Source organism: Drosophila takahashii, chromosome 3L (genome assembly GCF_030179915.1).
Source record: "Drosophila takahashii strain IR98-3 E-12201 chromosome 3L, DtakHiC1v2, whole genome shotgun sequence".
NCBI lineage: Eukaryota > Metazoa > Arthropoda > Insecta > Diptera > Drosophilidae > Drosophila > Drosophila takahashii.
In genome coordinates, this window is record NC_091680.1 from 5,546,997 (window position 1) to 5,569,998 (window position 23,002).

At 40.2% G+C, this 23,002-nt stretch overlaps 7 protein-coding genes across 7 annotated transcripts; 5 read left to right on the forward strand and 2 right to left on the reverse strand.

Moving 5' to 3' along the window:
* Positions 1-5: 5 nt before the first annotated feature.
* RfC4 (replication factor C subunit RfC4) lies at positions 6-1,188 on the reverse strand. Its single transcript, XM_017154109.3, has 2 exons — positions 957-1,188; positions 6-904 (listed from the first exon to the last, which is right to left on the reverse strand). The coding sequence occupies exons 1-2, from the start codon at positions 1,113-1,115 to the stop codon at positions 74-76; spliced, it is 990 nt and encodes a 329-aa protein (XP_017009598.2). The 5' UTR covers positions 1,116-1,188; the 3' UTR covers positions 6-73.
* Positions 1,189-1,998: 810 nt separating this feature from the next.
* Rop (Syntaxin-binding protein Rop) lies at positions 1,999-4,241 on the reverse strand. The gene has a single exon (XM_044394664.2). It carries the CDS (start codon positions 4,050-4,052, stop codon positions 2,253-2,255), a length of 1,800 nt encoding a protein of 599 aa, XP_044250599.1. The 5' UTR covers positions 4,053-4,241; the 3' UTR covers positions 1,999-2,252.
* An 879-nt stretch (positions 4,242-5,120) lies between these two features.
* On the forward strand, positions 5,121-7,734 carry Ras64B (ras-like protein 2). The gene is made up of 3 exons (XM_044394666.2): positions 5,121-5,338; positions 5,939-6,026; positions 6,386-7,734. Exons 1-3 carry the CDS (start codon positions 5,258-5,260, stop codon positions 6,793-6,795), a joined length of 579 nt encoding a protein of 192 aa, XP_044250601.1. The 5' UTR covers positions 5,121-5,257; the 3' UTR covers positions 6,796-7,734.
* A 132-nt stretch (positions 7,735-7,866) lies between these two features.
* On the forward strand, positions 7,867-8,446 carry Akh (Adipokinetic hormone). The gene is made up of 2 exons (XM_017154146.3): positions 7,867-8,021; positions 8,087-8,446. Exons 1-2 carry the CDS (start codon positions 7,953-7,955, stop codon positions 8,255-8,257), a joined length of 240 nt encoding a protein of 79 aa, XP_017009635.1. The 5' UTR covers positions 7,867-7,952; the 3' UTR covers positions 8,258-8,446.
* A 1,382-nt stretch (positions 8,447-9,828) lies between these two features.
* Positions 9,829-13,093, forward strand: LOC108055496 (proclotting enzyme). Its single transcript, XM_044394665.2, has 7 exons — positions 9,829-10,495; positions 10,717-10,868; positions 11,342-11,633; positions 11,721-12,014; positions 12,282-12,493; positions 12,556-12,627; positions 12,853-13,093. Exons 1-7 carry the CDS (start codon positions 9,916-9,918, stop codon positions 12,991-12,993), a joined length of 1,743 nt encoding a protein of 580 aa, XP_044250600.2. The 5' UTR covers positions 9,829-9,915; the 3' UTR covers positions 12,994-13,093.
* Positions 13,094-15,168: 2,075 nt separating this feature from the next.
* LOC138911799 (venom protease-like) lies at positions 15,169-19,583 on the forward strand. The gene is made up of 5 exons (XM_017138865.3): positions 15,169-15,510; positions 17,203-17,436; positions 18,020-18,413; positions 18,472-18,547; positions 18,901-19,583. Exons 1-5 carry the CDS (start codon positions 15,402-15,404, stop codon positions 19,435-19,437), a joined length of 1,350 nt encoding a protein of 449 aa, XP_016994354.2. The 5' UTR covers positions 15,169-15,401; the 3' UTR covers positions 19,438-19,583.
* A 359-nt stretch (positions 19,584-19,942) lies between these two features.
* LOC108064078 (venom serine protease Bi-VSP-like) lies at positions 19,943-22,663 on the forward strand. Its single transcript, XM_044394482.2, has 6 exons — positions 19,943-20,219; positions 20,861-21,030; positions 21,094-21,382; positions 21,438-21,852; positions 21,914-21,989; positions 22,066-22,663. Exons 1-6 carry the CDS (start codon positions 20,051-20,053, stop codon positions 22,597-22,599), a joined length of 1,653 nt encoding a protein of 550 aa, XP_044250417.2. The 5' UTR covers positions 19,943-20,050; the 3' UTR covers positions 22,600-22,663.
* Positions 22,664-23,002: the final 339 nt, after the last annotated feature.

A 23,002-nucleotide genomic window follows, 5' to 3' on the forward strand; every position in this document is an offset into this window, starting at 1 on the left:
ATTCATTCTCGAGATTTATTCAGCAACTTGACCGTAAACTTAGGACCCTATAACAAATAGTTTTTCATAACAGCTAATGCTTCTCGGCCGCTATGCACAGTTTGGCCAGCAGGGCGGTGAGCTGCAGCAAAGAGTTGATTCCGTCCACGATCTTCATGTGGGTGATGCCTATCTCCCGGATAAAGTCCAACTTCAGGTGCTCATCGATGTTGATGCGCTTGCAGACGCGGAAAATGTTCCCAATGATGTCCTCCGGCGAATAGCCTAGCTTCCACAGCTTCGCGAGGATCTTGTAGGCCTTGTGTATATCATTGGCGGCACAGTGATGGATCATCTCCTCCAGGAGCTTGGGATGCGGCTCATCGCAGACCTTAAACACGTTCTCCGCATTAATATCGCCGAATCCCTGGGCGGTGGACTGCAGATTGTTCAGGCCCTGTCGCATATCTCCCTGGGCAGTGAAAACAATGGCCTCTAGGCCATCCTCCGTGTAGTTGAGCTTCTCCCACTTGGCCACCTCGATGAGCTTGGCCAGAACCTGCGAATCCGACAATTTGGTGAATCGCAGCATGGCGCAGCGCGATTGAATCGGTTCGATGATCTTCTCGCTGGTGTTGCAGGCCAAGGCGAATCGCGTGGTGCTGCTGTAGATCTCCATGGTGCGGCGCAGGGCCTGCTGGGCGCCCTCCGTCATGCTGTCCGCCTCGTCGAGGATCACGATCTTGTGCCTGCCCCGCGGCAGTGTCACCTTTTGCTGGGCAAACATCTTGATCTTGTTGCGCACCACATCGATTCCGCGCTCATTGGAGGCGTTTAGCTCGAGGACTGCTTCCTTGTAGCTGTCTCCCAGGAGGATCCGCGCCAGGCACTGAATGGTGGTGGTCTTGCCCACGCCAGGGGGACCCTATAAATCACAATAAGTAACCTTTTCTATATTTTAATCTGTAAAAACTCACAGCTATTATGATATTGGGTGCATTTCCCTGGGTGGCAAAGACGGAAAGTCTGGCTACCGTGTCCTCATTGCCCACAATCTCCTTGAACTTCACCGGTCGGTACTTCTCAATCCAAGGCAAGTGACTCTTCTTATCGTCTGCGATAATCTCTTCCGGCATTTTGTGTGTGCAATTTTATAAATTTAGCAAGGCAACAAATTGTTTGGCGTGGGGCTGCAGTATGACCGTTGCCTGGGCGCCAAAATACGAATGTTTGGTATTTTTGTTTAGTATTTTTCAAACCTACCATCGATTTCGTGGATTTTTTAAAAAGTAATTTTTAAAAACCCCATTTTATTTTATTTTTTTCAGAACAGTTTGCAATATTTTTCTAAAATATGAAAAAAACCATTAAAAAATAATTTAAAAACTTTTTTTTTTGTAAGTTGGTATTTTTGAAAGTGTTTTAGAAAAAAACCTTAAACTCAAATAGGTAATAAATATTCAATTTCAAACCATATTTATTTTTTTTTAAACTGTGTAAAAACATTTTTGAACTGCATCACAAATTTCAGACTAAAAATTTGTTGGTTTAAATTTTCAAAATTTTGTTTAAAAAAAAAGTTATTCTCAAATAAGTTATTAAATTAAAACTTAGAAACCATTTGTTTAATTTTTTTTGTAAGCTTTATTGGGTATTGAAGAAATTACAATACATTTAGATGCATCGGGTGCGAAAAATTTGAACTTGCACTTTAATATAGTTCGAATTATATCAAATACATACAATCATTGAACCAATTTCGAAATATCATAATTTTTGGAAAGTTTGGTTCAATATTTTATCTTTAGTGTTAACATTTAAATATTTTCTGATGTCATTTTGCCGAATATGCATTAGTACACAGGCTCATCCATAACTTTTTTCAATTTGACTAAGTTCGGAAATACATTTAATTTTTTGTTTATTTATCCGAGGTGAATATTTGATGGTGCTGTGAAATCCGTGTCCCGTGTTTTCTATATATTTTTCATACTACAGTATAAGAGCCAGTATAGGGGCTTAATTGAAATAATACTACGCGTATTATTGACGTTAATATTTATTTATATTCGGCTAAGAATAAAATACTATATAATTTTAATATATATATTATGTAATGCGTATATAATTTATGTATTGTTTATATATTGCAATATTAGTATAATAATTTCTTAAGGAATCATTTTGAACCTTTTGGTAAGGAATAACAAACTATTTTTAAACACGATAAATGACGACAAAATCGTTAACAAGACAATGATCCAATAAGTAGTTTAGTCCTCCTTGGAGAGACTGCCCAAGTCGCTGAGAAAGATCTCGGGCGACAGGACGTGCGAAGAGCCCACAAGGACCTCCCAATTGCGAACTGCATTGGTTACCTCGTAGGCGCAACGCATCTCGGACATGCTGACGCCGCCCACAATGAAAACGATGAGCCTGGGCACGTTCTTCACCTGCGCCTGCCCCTTATCCTTGTGCCAGTGACCGTAGCGAGCACTGGTCGGGGCATGATAGTTGGTATTCTGGGCCCTGCCCTCCAAAAACGGAAAGTGACGCAGATCCAGCTTGTCCTCTATGCAATCCTCCATGATGTCCTTGATCACCGGTGTCCAGCGGGACATCTGGTAGGTGCTCTCCGTAGTCCTTTCCTTTCTCGGCACCGAGTACACCTTCTTGCGCGAATCTGCAATGACATTGATGCCCAGGCAACTAAGATTACGCACCATATCCTGATCCTTCGGCGACAGCTGCGCATGCGTGAAGAGCTTCGTAAGATTCTCCTCCGAAATGCCATTCTTAATCATCACATAGAGGGCAATAATGCGAACTTTGTCATAGTTCGAGACATTGGCGTCCAGCAAAATGGGCACAATGTTGCGCATATGATCCTTGATCTTCTCGCCCTCGGCATCCGTGCCCATGGCCAAGTCCTGTTCCACGCGACACAGCTTGTCCACATAGTTCTGATACGACTTCATGCAGTCCTCGGCCAGATGCAAGTGGGTCGAGTACTTGGACAGCTCCTTCTGATACTGCGGCATCTTCTTGATCATCTGCGAGAGATCCCTCATCGACGACTTGTCGGCCGAGCCCATGCGCTTCGAGTCGGTGAACTTCTTGAGGTTCTGAGTCACCTGGGTGGAGACCACAGCGATATGCTCGTGACGCAGCTCCACCCATAGGTCGTCATTCTCGTCGAGCAGCACCTCCTTATCCGGTTGATTGGGCCCCGGAGTATAGCGATACACATCGTTGACAATGGGCAGCAAATCGTAGGCCATGGCCTGCAGAGTCAACTCATGCAGCAGTGGCGACACGCAATCGAAGCCGCGATCGAGGATCAGCAGCTGGGAGCGGGCCTTCTCGGGACCCTCGCCCATGGTGGCATCATCCGCCTTGTAGGCGTCCAGCTTCTGCTGCACCGAGGCGGCGAGATCAATGTTCCTGTCCCAGTCGCTGCGATAGCGAACATTCGGATATTCCCCTAAAGTAGCGCACAAGGTGGCTATCTGCTCGGCAATCCGCTCGATGTGCTTGCTCCTTATGGAAGCAAAAGCCGGGGAGTACAGGCACTGAAAGGTGTCCGGTGAGTCCAGCGAGAAAACCTGGCATTCGTAGGGCAAAAATGCAATGTTGATTTCCTTCAGGGTCTTGATTTTCCCAGCGGCACAGGACTTGCAGAGATCGTTGAACAGCTCCTCGGGGCAGACCTCCGTGAAGAAGACGTGCGCATAGCGATACATGGGCCTTGCGGGATTCTCGAAGTCTCGAATCAACCCACGCACTGACTCATCCGACGGGGTAATCAGATAAATCGCATCCATTGTGGGCAGCGGTTCGCGCTTCTTGTTGATATCCTCCACCAAAGTGATGCCCTCGGCGCTGATCTCGTGCATCTTGGTGCAGGCGGAGACCATGCGCATTCCCAGCTTGTCGACCACTAGGACCCTCCATTCCATGCCACCCGCCCCCGCGGCGGCCGCCGACGTAACGCCCTGCTTTTTGGGGGCTGGGGGCTTGTACTTCACCACCTCGTTCATCAGCTTCTGGCCCACCAGCACTTTCAAGGCCATTTTCACTGCTTTCTATTGGTCTCGCTTAATGAACACTTTAGTATTGCACTTTGTCTATCTGTTTTTGTAGGGTTTTTTATGTTTTTTGCTGTCTTAACTTGGCCTAAAGAATTTTATCTACTCCTTGGCCAATTTTCTGTATTTTTTTCTGTTTTTTTTTTTGGATGACTATACCACAGTATGACCAGTCGCTGCTGGCTGGAATATAACATTTTCCAATAAGTCGGTATATTGAGCGTCGCTGATTTACAGGGTATTAGCACTAGGGGGATTCCCTAAACTGTTGAATTGCTGAATTGTTGAAAATTCAACAAAAAATTTCAGCAATTAAGGGAACGACCCAAAATGGTTCCTGTTGAATTTTCAAACAGCTGTTATTTGTTGAAAAATTTCACGGAACTTAAAGCATGTAAAATTTGATTTATTATTGCTAGTTACTGTCTAAAAGTGTTACCAAGGTAAAAAGAACCACAAATATGCTTTCTAAGTTGATTTTAAAATTAATAATGTGTACTGGTGATACTAAAATGTTACAGAGTTGCCACGACTTTTAAAAAAGGTGACAACTCTGGCTTTTCAGCAATTCAACAAAATTTTCAGCAGCCCCGAGGCTGTTGAATTGCTGAAATTTCTGAAAGTTGACTTTGTATGGAACAGCTGATTAACAGCTGACCAAAATTCAACAATTCAGCAATTCAACAGTTTAGGGAATCCCCCTACTGTAAAAAATTATATAAAGTAATTATTACAAAAATTAAAAAATATTTTAATAACAGAAAAAAATTATAAAAAGCAGAACAATTTGATCCTAAATTATTTCTTTACAATACTAAAAACTTATTAAATACGAAAAAAAATTAATAATTTCAAAGAAAATTTTAAGTATTTAATGTAAGTGTATTGATGTGTGCGGTAAATAAATTTCTTTACAATACCTAAAACTTATAAAATGCGAAAATAAATGTGTATAGTTAGCAAAAGTTGTATTTTTTTCTTTTAAAAATTTAGTTTAACGGTGTTTTAGTCGTAATTTGGACGATTCAGATACGACAGTTTAATTATTTTACATCACTTACGTTTGCTTACGTTGCTTCTCTTACGTTCGCCCAAATATTGCGCATACGCCCTGGTCACACTGAGGTGTCGCGGAAGAAGAAGAGAAACTAAGAAATTTCGCTGGCCAACTGGTCGAAATAAACGGGGAAATGCAGATGCAAACGTACAAACTGGTGGTCGTCGGCGGCGGCGGCGTGGGAAAGTCTGCGATCACGATACAGTTCATCCAGGTGAGGCGCCAGGAGCAACCATAGAGCACCCAGACACCCGCAGGTGACGTCGCTTTCGCACAGGGGCGGTGTGGAGTCAAGAAGAGAGAGGGGAAATCACAGGGGCGGAGGAGGGGGGACGGCCCTTGTTTTGGCCAGAGCAACAAACAAGCAACAAGCGACTTGCGTCTGTATTTGGATTTAGACATGCGTGTGTGCATAGTTTTGGTCAGAGATCATCATCATCAGCCACACCCCCGTGTGTATCTCCATTTCGGGGGGATCCGGATTCGGATCAGGGAGTTGTGGTAGCCAAAAAGTAGCCCCCCTTAGTTTTCTGGGTGTGCCGAAACGATCCATAGCCATATAGTGTGTGCCATGGTCACGACCACAATGCCCGCCCGCTTCCATTTATTTTTAGTCATTTGCGTCATCTGCACATCTTTCGTCTACAAAATACATATATATAAGTATGTAGCTTTTCCCGAAGATATATAGAGCATAGTGGATGATGATAAAAGTGACGTGTGTAAACAAATCAGAAACAGCAGCAGAAACAGAGTGATATGTGTTTATATAGTCATCTTATCATAGTAATATACCATTCCTAATCTTTTGCAGAGCTACTTCGTCACGGACTACGATCCCACCATTGAAGACTCGTATACGAAGCAGTGCAACATAGATGATGTGCCAGCCAAATTGGACAGTAAGTTAGGACTTTTATACTAGAGTCCTGCATAAGTACACTTGAATTGACAAACAAGTCCATTTTTTGAAAATAGAGTGAGTGAGTTTAAGTGAGTAAACTTGGATTATCGTTTCACTTGATCACTCGTAAAAAAAAAACAAGTGATACAAGCACCGAATAAAAATGAGTGGAAGTGATAAAATTACTAAGCAAATTATTTAGGTGATTCGAATTTATTTTATATCTATTTATCACTTGTTTTTCCTTATGAAAAAATCAAATTAACTGATCTTAAAAATTGACTTTCAAGTACACTCATGCAGAACTCTAAAATTTATACCTTTCTATCATAAATTGTAATCCCTAATAATCCCTAGTTCTGGACACGGCTGGTCAGGAGGAGTTCAGTGCCATGCGGGAGCAGTATATGCGCTCCGGCGAGGGCTTCCTGCTCGTCTTCGCCCTCAACGATCATTCCAGCTTCGATGAGATCCCCAAGTTCCAGCGCCAAATACTGCGCGTCAAGGATCGCGACGAGTTCCCCATGCTGATGGTCGGTAACAAGTGCGATTTGAAGCACCAGCAGCAGGTTTCCTTGGAGGAGGCGCAGAACACCAGTCGCAGCCTAATGATCCCCTACATCGAGTGCAGTGCCAAGCTGCGTGTGAATGTCGATCAGGCTTTCCACGAGCTGGTGAGGATCGTGCGGAAGTTCCAAATCGCCGAGCGTCCCTTCATCGAGCAGAGTTACAAGAAGAAGGGCAAGAGGAAGTGCTGCCTGATGTAAAAGAGAGAATCTCCTGAATGCCGCAGCGGAAGCAGGAGCCAAACAAAACATTTAACGAGTATAACACCAAATTTTTTAAAATTGAAAAACACGCGTCGACTGAGCTTTGAATTCCGTTCCGAGAAGACGATAAACCAGTAACCCAAAACCGAAACCAGTAATCAACGAGCCCAAACGAAGTGCATTTCTTACCTGCCCAGGTGCCCATGTCGCATTCAACGAACGAATCGAATAAAAGCTTCGCCACCTTCAAATAGCTACGAAGAAACTTACTTACTAACAATGCCACATGCAAACAGCAACACGAAACATAGTTAGATATATACAAGAACAGATTCACACGAATAACATATATAATATATATATTTCTACATATATTTTTGTAATATTATTTGTTGATCGACGACAACAATTAAGGACGAATGTTTTCTATATAATTATTACCAATCGTGGCTAAACGCTGGCCATTTGTTTTTATAATGCAATAACTAAAACCCAGAACGTTTGTTTCGATTAAGCCAAAACGTAATAATGTGTTATTGTAATTTGTATTGTTATTTACTACTAATATATATACGTATACATATATGTAAACTGCTTACAATCCGATTTTGTTGTAACAAAAAATTGAGTGCCTCGTTCTCGTTCTCGCGCGTAGAAAGCTAAAACATCAAATTCTGTATTTCACACAAAACTCACACACACTACATTTTTGTACTATATATCCGCCAGGCTGCCAGGCGCACAAAAACTCACTTAACATAATATTTTTGTACATGTCCCCAGCCGGATTTCTATATGGTTTATTGTTCGCCAAAATGTATTTGCAACCAGTTGCTTAAGCCGCAATCTCGTTTAACTCTTATACACACACTGCTTAATTTAACGAAACTTATTTAATGGTATATAAATAAATATATAATTATATTTAATATTAAACGTATGCGCAATTCTAATAAACACATGGAGAATCACAAACGCTTCCACATAGAAGAATGTTTTAATGACGTCTGGCGATTGGAATTGAAGGAGCAAAAAACCAATTATAGCTGAAATCCTTGCAAGTGCTGGGGTTAATTAATTGCTGGCTACTTTGGGGTCCAGAATGCCAGTATAAAAGCAGGGTAAAATCGGGATAAAGCAGCATAGAACTCAAAATGAATCCCAAGAGCGAAGTCCTCATTGCCGCAGTGCTTTTCCTGCTCCTGGCCTGCGTCCAGTGTCAGGTGAGTAGATCTAATATCACTCTTTGGATCTTCATGATAATATTTAATATTTTATTTTATTTTAGCTAACTTTCTCGCCGGATTGGGGCAAGCGTTCGGTGGGCGGAGCTGGTCCTGGATCCTTTTTCGAGTCCCAGCAAGGCAACTGCAAGACCTCCAACGAAATGCTGCTCGAGATCTTCCGTTTTGTGCAATCCCAGGCTCAACTATTCCTGGACTGCAAGCACCGCGAGTAGGTGGCCTGATCCTTGCCAGATCCTGGACTTTTGGATCTCGGACGATGTCTAGCACGCACACACATAATTTATTTATATACAAAATACCCTTATAAACAGCACGTTATCAAGGTAGTCGTAGTCGGCATTTAGATTTAATGGAACTTTACTTTCCCAAACCAAACAATAAATAAGCGCATCCAAAATGTATTTGAGATTGGCTTTCAAATAAGGGGGAATTTCGGGTGCTTTACCTCTAACCATCCTTCAACTTTTCAAGTTCATCGTATAAAAAACAAAAAATTCTACCTGTCGATTAAATTAAATGTGATTTCGAAAATTGCCACAATTAAATCATTTGATGACACCCAGCCACTCCATTTGGCACTTAAGTTCCAGTGTGTCAGTGGCCCACGGGTTCAGTTCGTCGGTGAGGTTCATAGGATTCAGAATGAGTGCGGTCTTTGGCTCCCCGAAAGCCCATAAATTTCTTATAATTTATTTGGTTGTCTCCCTTTTCTCGACCGTCAAGTGTAAGTTGTGTGAATTCTTGTTCCTATTTTTAATCCCACATTCGGTTTAAAAATACCATACCAGATCGTGCCAATAGATCTGTTTGAGTTATGTGATCGTGTCATTCCATTTAATGTGTCAACATAAACAAATCCCCGACACATAGCACATCATCATCATAAAACACCCAGCAAAAGCAAATGATTTGAGCAGACCTCCCCTGAAAATGATTTCAATCGGATTTCAAGCGCCACTGGCCCAGTTATTTTAATTCCCCCAGAATTAACGATGCATTTCGGTGTGAATTTGTTGGAACTGCAATTAAAGGGTTGAATAATGCTCGGAATTAAGTTTTTAAAAATGTGCATTTCCCGGTCGTCATTAAATACTCGGAACACAATATAAAATGAGCAATGGGTCATAAAAATAATTCAACGTTTTTATTTTGTGATGATATTATATTCGTTTTTGTGTATTATGATAAGGTTCTTTAGTCACGGACATCCGTCAAAACATGTTTTATGTTATTTTGCTTTTTAATTTTTTATAACCTATTCATATTAAAATAAGAGGAATTTTAACAATTAAATTTATTAGTCACATAGAAAAATGTAATTGTGTTTTTAAAATTTAATTTAAATATTTTTATAAGATTTAATGTATTGATAAAAATTAAAATAAGCTTGGTAGTAAAATTATTGTTATTAATTTTGAAATATTTATTTAATGTATTTAAAAGTTATAAAAAAAGACGCGTTCTAAATTTTTAAAAATTCTTATACTGTTAAAGGCTTTAATTAAAATATTTCAATTTTGTTTTGGAATATTATTATTTTTTTAAATGTTTAATAGCTTAAGAGAACATTTATTTATTTCATTAAAAGTTTTAAAACTTAAAACAAAAATTCAGAAAAATGTTAATATTTTTAGAGATTTTAGTTCCCCTGATCCGCTCCTGAATTGGGCCATTCCAGACGACTCTTTGGATAATTGTGCCCCACTAAAGTACAATTGAATTATGATCATTATTTGCCGCCATGCTCCACTTGGCGGAGTTGCAAATGGGCGAAATAGAAGAGTTCGGTGGGTTAGTTGCCACCTGGTGGCCGAGCAGCGAGCACGGATAAAACGGATAAGCGTATACGGATAAAGATAACCCACTGGAAATGGTTCTCCTGGACGAGTTCTGTGTGAAGGTGTACTTCTGGCCGTTCCTCTCGTATTTGGCCAGCATCAAGGGCTGGTGTCCGCTGTATCCGCCAGGTTACTATCCCATCTACGGGCTGCCACCGCCGCAATTTCCTCCTCAGCCGCCTCCACAGCCGCTGCCTCCCTACCAGCCGATTGGTCCACTAATACCGCCTCAACCTGCTCCTCCTGCAGTGATTCCGACCTTCCAACCGACTCCACCGAATCCCCAGACGCCAGTGACCCCACCATTGATCACCACCAGCAGCAGTACCACCAGTAGCACCACCATTTCCACCACCTCCACAACGGGTGTTACGACTACGAGTACAACTGCTGGCACCACTCTGCCCCTTCCGGTGCCCACGTGTCCATCTCAACCACTTGTTTGCCTGCCGGGAGGATCACGTCCGCTGCCCAATTGCCCGTGCATCGATCCCCGCCAGCAGCAGAATTCACCGCTGCTCTCGTCGCCGCCAACGGGACCACAGATCGGTTCGGATATGATGGTTTTCATGCCGCTCAATTCCGGACGTAGGCGGCGTCGTCGCCGGAGACGTCGGATAATCTACTAAGATCACATACTAACCACCAAAAAAAATAGCATTCACCTAACCCCAAACACTCACACTGAAAAAAAATAAGAAAAATCCCTTGCATATACACCGCAAAATTAGTCAAAATAAAAACGATCACAAAAAATTAAACCGAATTGGCCAATTAAATATTTGAGCATCCTTTGCCACACCCTTTCCCCCAATCACCTACTTCTTTTATAGCCCAATCCTGCCAAGATGCCCGATCCCGGCCGGGAAGCTGCCTGCCCCTGACCTCCTGTCCGCAGCTCATGGAGGAGTATCAGGGTCAGGGTCAAGAGTTCACCACCTTTCTGGGACAGTCTATCTGCGGCTTCGATGGCTCCACTTTTATGGTAATCCCACAGATCTATTTCGCTTTTTATTTCATTCAAATACTTTATTCAATTAGGGGAATTACATTTTATATCTCTCTTTTTATTTGCGCTCTTTAATATAATTTTATAAAATTTTTTTTGCTAATTGAAAAATTATTTGAAATTATTATCTCAAACAACGCATTAAATTGCATTTATTTTTAGATAATTGTTTTTTTTAATACCTTCGTAATTGCCACAATCAAAATTATTTAAAGGTTCCGAAAGAATTCGACTATTTAGGTAGGCATTCGACTATGTTGATACTATTAAAATGGGATACATTTATCCTTAAGATAAATTAATCTTAACAGAAATATAATATTTATGATAAAACAGTTTGAACTGAAAAAAAAACAAATTTTATCAAGAGTCAACTTACTAAGATTAAGACTTATTTTATATATGTTTTATGGTAAGGTTTTCAAAGTTAGGATTTCTTGTGCCATTAGGTTTGCTGTGCCTCGGATCGAAGTGGAAATGGCAGAAGCAGGAAGGATATATTTGTGACCACTGCTGCACCATTTGGCTTCTTCCATTTCTCACCGTTAAGTGGAGGATCCACTGCCACTCCGATGGTTTTCCAGCCCACTCCGCCTCTGAATCAGGTGGTGAGTCCCAGCTTTAATCCACAGCCTCCTAATCCTCCACCACCTCCTCCAAATGTTCCACGCTCGGGTACCGTTTGTGGAATAAGTGGTGCCACATCCAATCGAGTTGTGGGTGGAATGGAGGCTCGAAAAGGTAATAAATGGTTATTTACAGATTTAAAATAAATATATGAATATTCTTTAATATTTCTTTAATTTTCCCAACCTTAATCCTCTCTAGGAGCCTATCCCTGGATAGCTGCCCTTGGCTACTTTGAGGAGTTCAATCGGAATGCCCTTAAGTTCCTCTGCGGTGGCAGTTTGATCCATTCGCATTACGTGGTCACCTCGGCACATTGCATCAATCCTATGTTGACATTGGTGCGACTTGGAGCCCATGATCTCTCTAAAGCAGCTGAACCGGGTGCAATGGATTTCCGGATCCGAAGAACTGTTGTCCACGAACATTTCGATCTGAACTCCATATCGAATGATATAGCTTTGATTGAGCTAAATGGAGTGGGCACGTTGCCAGGTAAGAAAATATAAAAAAATATTAATTTAAAAAATATAAATATATTAATATTAATGTTCTTTAATTAATGTATCCATTAAATTTACACTCATTTGATCAAAATTAAAAGCATTTCCAATTTCCTTAACTAATATTATTTTTATTGAAATTTGTTTTGTGTATAATGAATCATATTCGATATAAAAAATTCTTTATAAGACCTTTTGTCATATAACAACTTTATGAATGAAATTTATATAAAACCATTTTAATATTTGTTTAACATAGGTAACATATCCCCCATTTGCCTGCCCGAGGCCGCCAAGTTTGTGCAGCAGGACTTTGTGGGCATGAATCCCTTTGTGGCCGGCTGGGGGGCAGTGAAGCACCAGGGAGCCACCTCACAGGTGCTGCGAGATGCCCAGGTGCCGATTGTGTCCCGCCAGAGCTGCGAGCAGAGTTACAAGTCGGTTTTCCAGTTCGTCCAGTTCAGCGACAAGGTAAGCTACCCATCCATCCTGATCGAAAGGGGAATTCCCCTGGCTAATAAATCCTTTTGCAGGTGCTCTGTGCCGGCAGCTCCAGTGTGGATGCCTGTCAAGGGGATTCCGGTGGACCACTCATGATGCCCCAGGTCAGTTACAATATCTTCTTTTTCTGTGAGTCATCGAACCTGTTTTGGCCAAGTTTCTTGAGTCTTAAGCTCGGTCGCCAAGGTGGTTTACTGAATACCGCCCGCTAATTGTTAATATTCGTGACGCAGATATGATTTCGTTGGTCAACGAAAATGTCGGTGACTTGCAGAAAAGAATTTCGGAATTTATGGTATAATTTTTAAAACTTTATTTGGAATTTACAGCTGGAAACAAATGTCTATAGGTTCTACTTACTCGGCCTGGTTTCCTTTGGCTATGAGTGTGCTCGTCCCAATTTTCCCGGCGTTTATACAAGGGTTGCCTCCTACATTCCTTGGATCACGAAACACCTCTCATCGGCTTAGAATTATGACACATCCTAAATTGGTCAGCTATCTTTGATGTGTCATCCAAATCCGGAGCACTTTACAAATATTTGTAATAAAATTCTAAATCCCAAATACACACTTACCCACCGGAATTTCCGCAATAAATTTCATGTTTTTATGTTCTCGTTTTGATTTAAGCCTAATTGATCTTACATTCATTTTTGTATATCATTTGCATGCATTTCGGTTTTAATTCCCGGGGAAAGGGAATTTTTTGTAAGTCCTGTTTTGCGCCAGGAAAATAAATCAAGTCACTAAAATATTTTGTTCAATCATCCTATCTTATTTTAAAACTGATGAATGTTCTTTACAATCAAAATCGAAGTGTACGTGCTTTAAATTGATACCTTTTATTGCCCTGTAAAAATAATTAGCAATGTAATTTAGTTAACTTTGATTACAGTTTGATTAAAATTTATTGTTCAAATTACGCAATAAATTTGTATGTAAATACTTGTTTGACTTGCATATTCTTCTCATTATTTACTGTGTTCTTAAGGCATTTTAAAATTCATTTTCGATTAATTACAAAACGTGCTTGCTTTATTTTGATTATATGACATATGATTTGTTAGTTCTGAGGGTTTCTTTAGGCAATTATGATATCAAAATATAGTGATTATATCACTAAATATTTTGGAAAATAAAGAAGTAAGTATATTTTGCGATATTTTCGATAAGGTATAAAATATAATAAAATAGATGAATTTGTCGTGCCGGAACCGAAAATGAGGAATTCTTAAAATACTAAAGACAGGGTCTGGAATTTCCCTCCATTCACTTCGGCCCCCTGCTGTTTCTACCTGCACTGCATGGCCAAGTGATCCGGATTAGTCATTATAGTAGAACGATCGGTGTTATTATGCCTCTGCGGTTGCATCGATCGCATGCCAATTGACTTTCGGCGACGGCTCCACGGAATTCTAATCAGGTTGAGTGCCCCCAAGTATTGTGAGGTATATTCCGAATCGCAGGAGATTTAGTGGGGTGAATTAAGTGTGTGCTAACTGTGATCGCACATCAGATGCATATTGCAAACAGGTGACGTCACTTGTCGACAGATTAAATTAAATAAAATAAAATATATTTTTACAATGTGGTAAATCGAATGTTAGATTTTATTTTTAGACTAAAAATAAAAATGTTTAATGATTATAAATTATTTTTGATTTTTCCCAATCATTTCTTCTTCTATAAAAATGTTTTGAAATTCCAAAAAATTTTTTTGGAACTCATAACTAGAAAATGTAACATTTTAGATACATTAAAAATATGATTAAAATGATTTCATAGTACATAATTTAAAATGTTAATTCAATCAGTTAAAAATACAAAATAGGAATGGATCTTCACTGTAATTCCAGCAATTACGTATTCTTAATGGGAGGCTGCCTATCTAAATAATCAGCGAAAGCTTTTTACGGTACTCGCATACGAAAGCAATTCAAAAGTATGAGAATATATTCCCATTGATTGCTAATCATGATGCTAAAATATAATTTGAGCTAGAATGTCGCCGAGTGGCTTTGGTCAGTTTTCCAAGTGATTCCCAATTGACATGTCAACGGGATCCGTTTTAATTTACCTTGATTAATGGCATTTATATCATTCTTTCAGTTAGACGAACGTCTAATTGAGTCACAGAATTCTCGGGACCAGATCGAATGACAAATTCAGAGCAGCGCAGTATACAAGGTCAACAATTTGGCGCCTCATTTGAGTCACACGCCTCAATTGAAAATTCCCAATTTAGAACTGTGATGGGCTATATCCTATATTATTACCTATCATTAACCATTGATCTATATTATTAGGCTGCCCAAAACAAACAATAAATATTTGTTTCCATTTCTGGTTTAGCTTGGGAAAATCACTTAATAATTTGTATGTGTGAATACTTTTCCACCTTGATTAATTTGCCTAGAAAGCAAATTGCGTGCTCAACGAATGCGAATGGGGTTCACCATGCGAATTGCTCTCCAAAGTGCAGCCACTTTCCCGGCAAGAGAGAGAGCTTACGGGAGAGAGAATGAGAGAGATCGGTAGATTGAGAGATCCAGATCGGTAGATTTGGGAGATCGGCGGACTGAGAAGATCCCGTGAGAAGCCTGCATATAAAGCTCGGCTCTGCGGGCCGATCGCTCAGCCGAATCGAAGACGCGATCGCTTTGGTCACGCTGGCCACGCAAAGAAACACACACGGCAATCTCCGAAGAAGCTTCCGCGGGTGAAGACGCGTCTACAGTCTCCGGTTGTCCGGTTCTCCAAAAATCTATTTAGTTTGATAACGTTATTCGGACAGTGAACGTCGCGTTGCCCCTCGATATCACCAATATACATATACGATCGATCGTATAGTATATATAAAATAAATCAATATCGCCATGAAGTGGTTGTGCTGTTTTAGTGCTGTGATTACACTCCTGCCCCTCGTTTTTCTACCCCCGCCCACTGCCGCCCAGTTCAATCAGCAGTTCAATCAGCGCAGGCAAGGTAGTCAAAGTCACTTAATTAGTCGTCGAGAGCTTTCCGCTTCGCCATATCTATCTATCTATATCTAATATCTAAAATCAGTAGAACTTTTACGACTGATCAAAGCAAACAACAAACCAGTTCCATTAACGCATCACGAAATCTAATCAAAAAACCATAAATACATCAACGCATTTAAATGAGTTTAACCCAGATGGTCTACATATCGATTCGCAGAGACCTCTAACATCTAACATCTTCAAGTTCAATGGCAAGTTCGTTGCTCAAGTCTTTCGATTTGACAGCCGGACAAATGCGGCAATTTGTATTAACTGCAAAATAAACAAAAGCAATCATCGCAAGTTATTCATAATGTGAATTTTTGGCCATTGTGTTGAGAGTTCAATTCCAGTTCACGAAACCGGTCACCAAGGTCGCATTTTCGACTCGGACACCGACTTAAACAGGTGTTTATTACCCGAAGGGGCGTTCCCTTAGAGCACGTATCGCTTTTTGTGACCGGTACTCGTAAAGTTTGATTGAGATATATAGACGTCTATAAGTGGCTTGACCAGCAAAACGCCCCTACGACGATCTAAGATTTTGTAGATTACGTGAAAGTCGAATGCAAATTTTCTTGAGATAAAGTTCATTTTACAAGGAATAAATGGAAATTATGCCTTAAGCGTTGATTTTTTGAAAGGTTTTTACCTATTTTTCCAATACTTAAATTTGAAAGCTCTTAAGTTCGGGTATCAATTAAATAACAATAAACCAAAAGAATAACTGCAAAATTTAAATAAATCATTTAGAACGTCTAAAAATTATTTTTGTTTTATTTTTTGAGATTGTGAAGTACATATAATTATGGAGCTTTAGTAACTGGACAATGAAAATTTTTGGTTGGAGTTTTGTGTTCTTGCTAACTATAGACTGTTGACTTGTTTAGAGGTGTGAGAAAAAAACATAACATAAATCCCCCATTCCCAAAAACTGAGTCATCTTGTGGTGAAGGCTAAGCCGTTTAACACATCCAGCACAAATTAACCAAATCATATTTATAACCATAAAATAATTTTAATTTATAAATTAAAATAATCAAATATATAATTACTTTATCATCCATCTTCATAAATAAACATTAAACTAAAGTTTCTCATGCATTAAAACAAATCGCCATGAATTTTATTATGGGTGAGTTAAAATGTTAATCCTTTTTTTTATTCGTATAGTTATGAAAACTACTCTTGAAAATTATTTGATTTTAAAATTCAAAAAATTAAAAAAAATGTGTGAGTTTGGGGAAATTGTTTTTGTAAAATAACCCTTTTAACACAAAACAAAGTAGATTAATATAAAAACCTCACTTAAAGCTAAGAAATTTTATAAGAAAAGCTAATGAATTTACGCCCCGTTTTTTTTCTACCCAGTTCGCCAGAACTGCATTACCCCCGAGAACTATTATGGGAGTTGCGTGGCCCTTAGCTACTGTCCCCAGGTGGCGAACATCTTCCAGACCACAAACAGGGATCGGGCCCAGCGCTATGTGATCGCCCTGCAGCGCAGCTGTGGCACCCGCAGCATCAATGGGGATCCGGTGGTAGGGACATATCTTCGATCTATCTATCTATCCTTCCATCCTTGCTAAGCTTTGCCCTGCTTCTCCTACGCAGATCTGCTGTACAGAACCGAGATATAACCAACCGGTCACAGAGCGACCTCGGAACCCCTTCTTCCCCACAGAACCCTCGTTTATCGGACCTCAGCCCCCGCCGGAGGTCCCCGATAATCCTTTCCTGATCCCTACTACTCCAAGGCCCACGACTACGACTTCTACCACAACGATTAGAACTATAGCTCCCATTCCAGTTACCTCATCGGAACCCTTGATTGATCAACGGGGTCCTTCATGCCGAGGACCTGACACCAAACCCGGAAATTGTTTGGGTGAGTTTACTTGATGTTATGTTATAAGAAAAACGGTATTTTCTTGGTTTTGGGATCAATGTGTTTACACGATTTTGTTATAATTTTTACGACTCTCCTTGAGAAGCTTTTGACATATATTGGATCAATTTAAATAACACTTTATGTTAGAGATGTAATCAAACAGCAATTACCCTTGAGCTGGCTTAATAAATGTGAACCGGTTTGTAATTAGAAAGTATAAGGAAATTAATATTGATACACGTGTTTTAAAATTGTGTGTGTTTTTTTTTTAAAGTGGAATAAATCGTTCGTATTTTTCTTAATTTTTTTTTTGTAGGAATACATGTAAAGAAAGTAATATGAATACTTGTTTTTCCAATAAAATAAAGGATTCAAATTATTTAGAGGAAGAGTTTTGAATTTAAGGTCTAATAGGAATTAATAACATTAATTATACATTTTATTTTCATGTTTCTTAATAATATAATATGAATATTTTTGAAGATTTAACAAAAAATTAGTTTTTAATTATTAAAATAAACAAAATATATAAAGTGATCCGAATTTTTAAATAATTAAATATTAATTTGTTATTACTTAGAAATCAAGGATTGTGCAGCACTGCTGAACGAGCTGCGCGTGAAGCAGCGGGACGAGACCTTTGCCAATTTCTTGCGGGCCTCCAGATTGGTTTGTGGCAACCAGGGCAACCAGGTCTGCTGTCCCAATGGATTGACTGTGACCACTCCGGCGCCCATTATTCCCAAGAATACTGGGGAAATACCTCGTCGGCTGCCCAATGTGGAGGAGGGATGTGGCGCTACGGTCGGCTATTACAAGAAGATCGTGGGTGGTGAGGTGAGCCGCAAGGGGGCGTGGCCCTGGATCGCACTGCTGGGATACGATGATCCCTCCGGATCGCCGTTCAAGTGCGGAGGAACCCTGATCACCGCCAGACACGTAATCACAGCGGCCCATTGCATCAGGGATGATCTGTAAGTTTAAATCTTATACTTAGTATTGATTTCTTATTTTAATTAATGTTTTTTTTAGACAATTTGTGCGCGTTGGAGAACATGATCTTTCCACGGATACGGAGACTCCTCATGTGGACATTAATATTGCAAGGGTAAGTCAAAGTTTAGAAATAAATAATAATTTTACAAAAAAATTAATATCTACCCATATCATTGTAAATATGTAAGGAAAAAGTAAAAATTATATTCCATATTTTTGTTCAACACTTTTTGAATTTTACATTTTTTTACACTTTTGAACCGAGTTGATTTTTCCAGATTTCGGATTTGTTCTAAAAAAATCCCCGTGGGTCAGTTCAAATTATTTATATATCTTCAGTAAAGATGAAGCAATTATAATTATTAATGAAATTATTTAAGTTAATTATTTAAGACTTTATAATAATAATAATAATAATAATAATCTAAAATTCGGTTCTAACAATCTGCTTTTTTTTCTTTCTAGTACGTTGCCCATCCGGAGTACAATCGCCGAAATGGACGCAGTGACTTGGCCATCCTCTATCTGGAGCGAAATGTAGAATTCACATCCAAGATCGCGCCCATCTGCCTGCCACACACCCCCAGTCTTCGCCAGAAATCCTACGTGGGCTACATGCCCTTCGTCGCGGGATGGGGAAAGACGATGGAGGGTGGTGAATCGGCCACCGTGCTGAATGAACTCCAGATTCCCATCTACGAGAATGCAGTGTGCGTCCAGAGTTACGCGAAGGAGAAGCGATATTTCACCGCGGATCAATTCGATAATGCAGTCCTGTGTGCCGGAGTTCTTTCTGGAGGGAAGGATACCTGCCAGGGTGACTCCGGTGGTCCGTTGATGGTGCCGGAACAGTACAGTAGTGGAACCACCGGCCTAAGGTTCTACCTGATCGGCGTGGTGTCCTACGGTATCGGGTGTGCCCGACCCAATGTCCCTGGAGTTTACTCCAGCACTCAGTACTTCATGGACTGGATCATTGAACAGGTTCAGAACACACCATGAGTTGCCATCGCCTACATGTTGCACCTAGGTCTTAAGATCCCTAACTTAAACTAAACCCCTTATAAACCCCAGAATAAAAGGATTTTTTGAGATCTGTTATCTGATAAACCTTGGATTATATTATGAATAAAAATATTTATTACAGATTTCAGCTTTTGTCTTTGTCTCAATATTTTTAAATATATTTATAATGGTTTTTATTTTAAACCTTTAAAATCGTCCAAAGTTTGAAAGAATATGATTTTAATTGATATTCATTGGCTTTTAAAACTATCAATATAACATTGCAAACTTAATCTTGATTTCCATAGAGAGAACGGCCCTATGTATGTGAACCCCCTATGTAGTGCTTTTCCCGGTGCAATTTCCCGCCGAGAAAGCTTCTGAGAGCGGTCGTTAGATTGAGAGAAGTGCAGTTTCTATGAGAACCCCGTATATAAAGCTGAGATCTAGGGGTCGATCGCTCATCCGAATAGTAGACCCGATCGCTTTAGTCACGCTGGCCCGGAAAAACACACGGCACTCTTCAAAGAATCTTCTTTTGAAACATTTATTGAAAGTCGCGTTTTCGGTCAATATCACGGATATAATAAAAATATAAATCAATCTCACCATGAAACGAATGTGCTGTGCTAGTGCTGTGATTACACTCCTGCCCCTCGTGCTACTTCCCCCGCCCTCTGCCGCTCAGTTCAATCAACGATTCGATCCGCAATTCAATCAGCGATTCAATCCGCAATTCAATCAGAGATTCAATCCGCAATTTAATCAGCGCCGGCAAGGTAGTCATAGTCACTTGCTCAGCTGAGAGCTATTTATATCTAATATCTTTAGAACTCTTACGATTGACCCAAGCAAACAACAAACGAGTTATATTTCCAACGCATCTCTGAATTAAATTAAAAGTAATCAAATAGAGTTTAGCCCAGACTTAGTGACATCTTAAGGTTCAGTGGCAAGTTCGTTGCCTAAGTCTTTTGTTTTGATAGCAAGCTAAATGCAGCCATTTGTATTGAAATGTTTGACTCATTGCTATTAGATTCAATTCGTTACGACTGCAAATTGCTTTACCAGTAACATCCGTTACGGTGATCTAAGATTTTTATTATTATGAGAAAGGCTTATAAAGCTGTACAAGATTTACATCGTCAATAGAAAGAATTAAGACCTTAAAACATGTTGTATTACCCTGATGTCATATAAGTTCTTTATGTTTCGATTTACCTTTGACTTTTAAAAATGTAATCATTTATTACTACAACTTTAAATAAAGCTTCTTATTAAATATATCGAAGATACAAATGAACTAAAGTGCAGTTAACTTGAAAATGTAAAAACGTTAACCTTTAAAAAATTAAAAAAAAAACTTTTTAATAGCGTTTAAAGTATATCAATTGACGACAAATTTTTTACTTCTGATCAGTTCCTCAAAGCTGTCGCACACCGGATAATTTTTTTGGGAGTTGTGTGCCCCTGAGCTCCTGTACCCAGGCGGTAGAGATCTTTAAAACCACCAGCTATGATCGGGCCACGCAGTATGTGATCGGCCTGAAAAACAGTTGTAACATCCCCAGCACTAACGGAAATCCGGTGGTAGGGATATATCTTCGATCCGTATACTTTCCATCTAAGCTTTGCCCTGCTTCTCCTACACAGATCTGCTGCAAGTATCTCCAGTCGGTCACAGAACGACCTCGTGAATTCATCACCACGGAACGGCCGTTTATTGGTCCTCAGTTCCCGCCGCAGGACCCCGAAAATCCCTTCGTGATCCCCACCAGGAGGAGTACGACCACGACATCCACTACTCCAAGGACCACGACTACAACTTCTACCACAACGACTAGAACTATAGCTCCCATTCCAGTAACCTCATTCAAGCCCTTAATCGATCAACGGGGTCCTTGGTGCCGAGGACCAAACACCAAAACTGGATATTGTATAGGTAAGTTATTTAATAATTATAAAAATAAATTAATAATTAAACCTACCTCATTTAGAACTCGGTCAGTGTGATTCCCTGCTTAGTCAACTGCTGGATAAACCTAAGGACCAGAATTTCAAGGGTTTTTTGCATGCCTCCAGAAGGGTTTGTAAAAACCAGGGTTACCAGGTGTGCTGTCCCAATGAAGAGAGGATCACCACACCGTCTTCCAATATTCGTCCCACTTCGGCTTCCTTGATTCCCAGGAATTCGGACGAAGTGCCTCGACGGCTGCTCAACATGGAGGATGGATGTGGCTATACGAGTGTACCGAAAAATAAGATCGTGGGCGGTGTGGTAAGCCACATTGGGGCGTGGCCCTGGATCGCACTGCTAGGATACAAGGATCCCAGATTTCCGTTCCAGTGCGGAGGAAGCCTAATCACCGCCAGACACGTGCTCACGGCGGCCCATTGCATCACTTTGAATTTGTGAGTTCAAAACTTCTAGAAATAATCCTTATTTGTTTCTGACCTTCCGTTTTTTTTCTAGGACATTTGTGCGCTTGGGAGAACATGATGTGACCACAGATAAGGAGACTCGCCATGTGGATCTTAGAATTGCAAGAGTAAGTTTAAGTTTTACTTCTTATAAAATTATTAACTTATAAGTTATAAGTTATTACCACCGATTTCTCCTTCTAGTTCGTAATCCATCCAAACTACAATCCCCGAAATGGACGGAGTGACTTGGCCATCCTGTATCTCGCGCGAAATGTGGAGTTTACCACCAAGATCACGCCCATCTGTCTGCCACACACGCCCGATCTGCGCCAGAAATCCTATTTGCGATACAATCCCTTCGTCGCCGGATGGGGACATACGATGGAGAATGGCACGTCAGCCACCGTGCTAAACGAGCTCCAAGTTCCCATCATAGAGAATGTGATATGCGCCCAGAGTTTCGTGAATCATCGTGGATTCCTACGAACCGCCGATCAGTTCGATAAAGCCGTCATCTGCGCCGGAGATCTGTCCGGAGGCAAGGATTCGTGTCAGGGCGACTCCGGTGGTCCACTGATGATGCCGGAACTCTATGAGGACACCTTTCGGTACCATCTGATCGGCGTGGTGTCCTACGGCATCGAAGGTTGTGCCCGACCAGAGACCCCCGGCGTTTACACCAGCACTCAATACTTCATGGACTGGATTATCCAACAGGTTCAGAACACGCCATGATTTGCCATCGCCTGCATGAGGCAACTAAGTCATTAGATCCCTAACTAAAAAACTAAACCCCTGTTCTAATAAATATTATTTCTTGGAGCATAAATAAAAATATTTATAAAAGATTTAATTGTTTGTCTTAATCTTAAAAGAGAAAAATATTTGTATTATCCATTCTAGAGAAAATACAAGAAAGAACGCTATAGTCGAGTACTTCGACTATCAGATTCCAGTTACTCAGCTAAAGGGAGTAGCTGTTTAAATTTTTGCTCATTTTTTATAGATTTTATAGGTATTAATAAACAGAACAAAATGGCATTTACACAATTACAAAATTTGTACAGTTGTGGCCGCCAGTCCTTTTTTAAAGTCCTCTAGGGCGATTGTGGGCGTTAGAGTGTGTGTGGCGAATGGC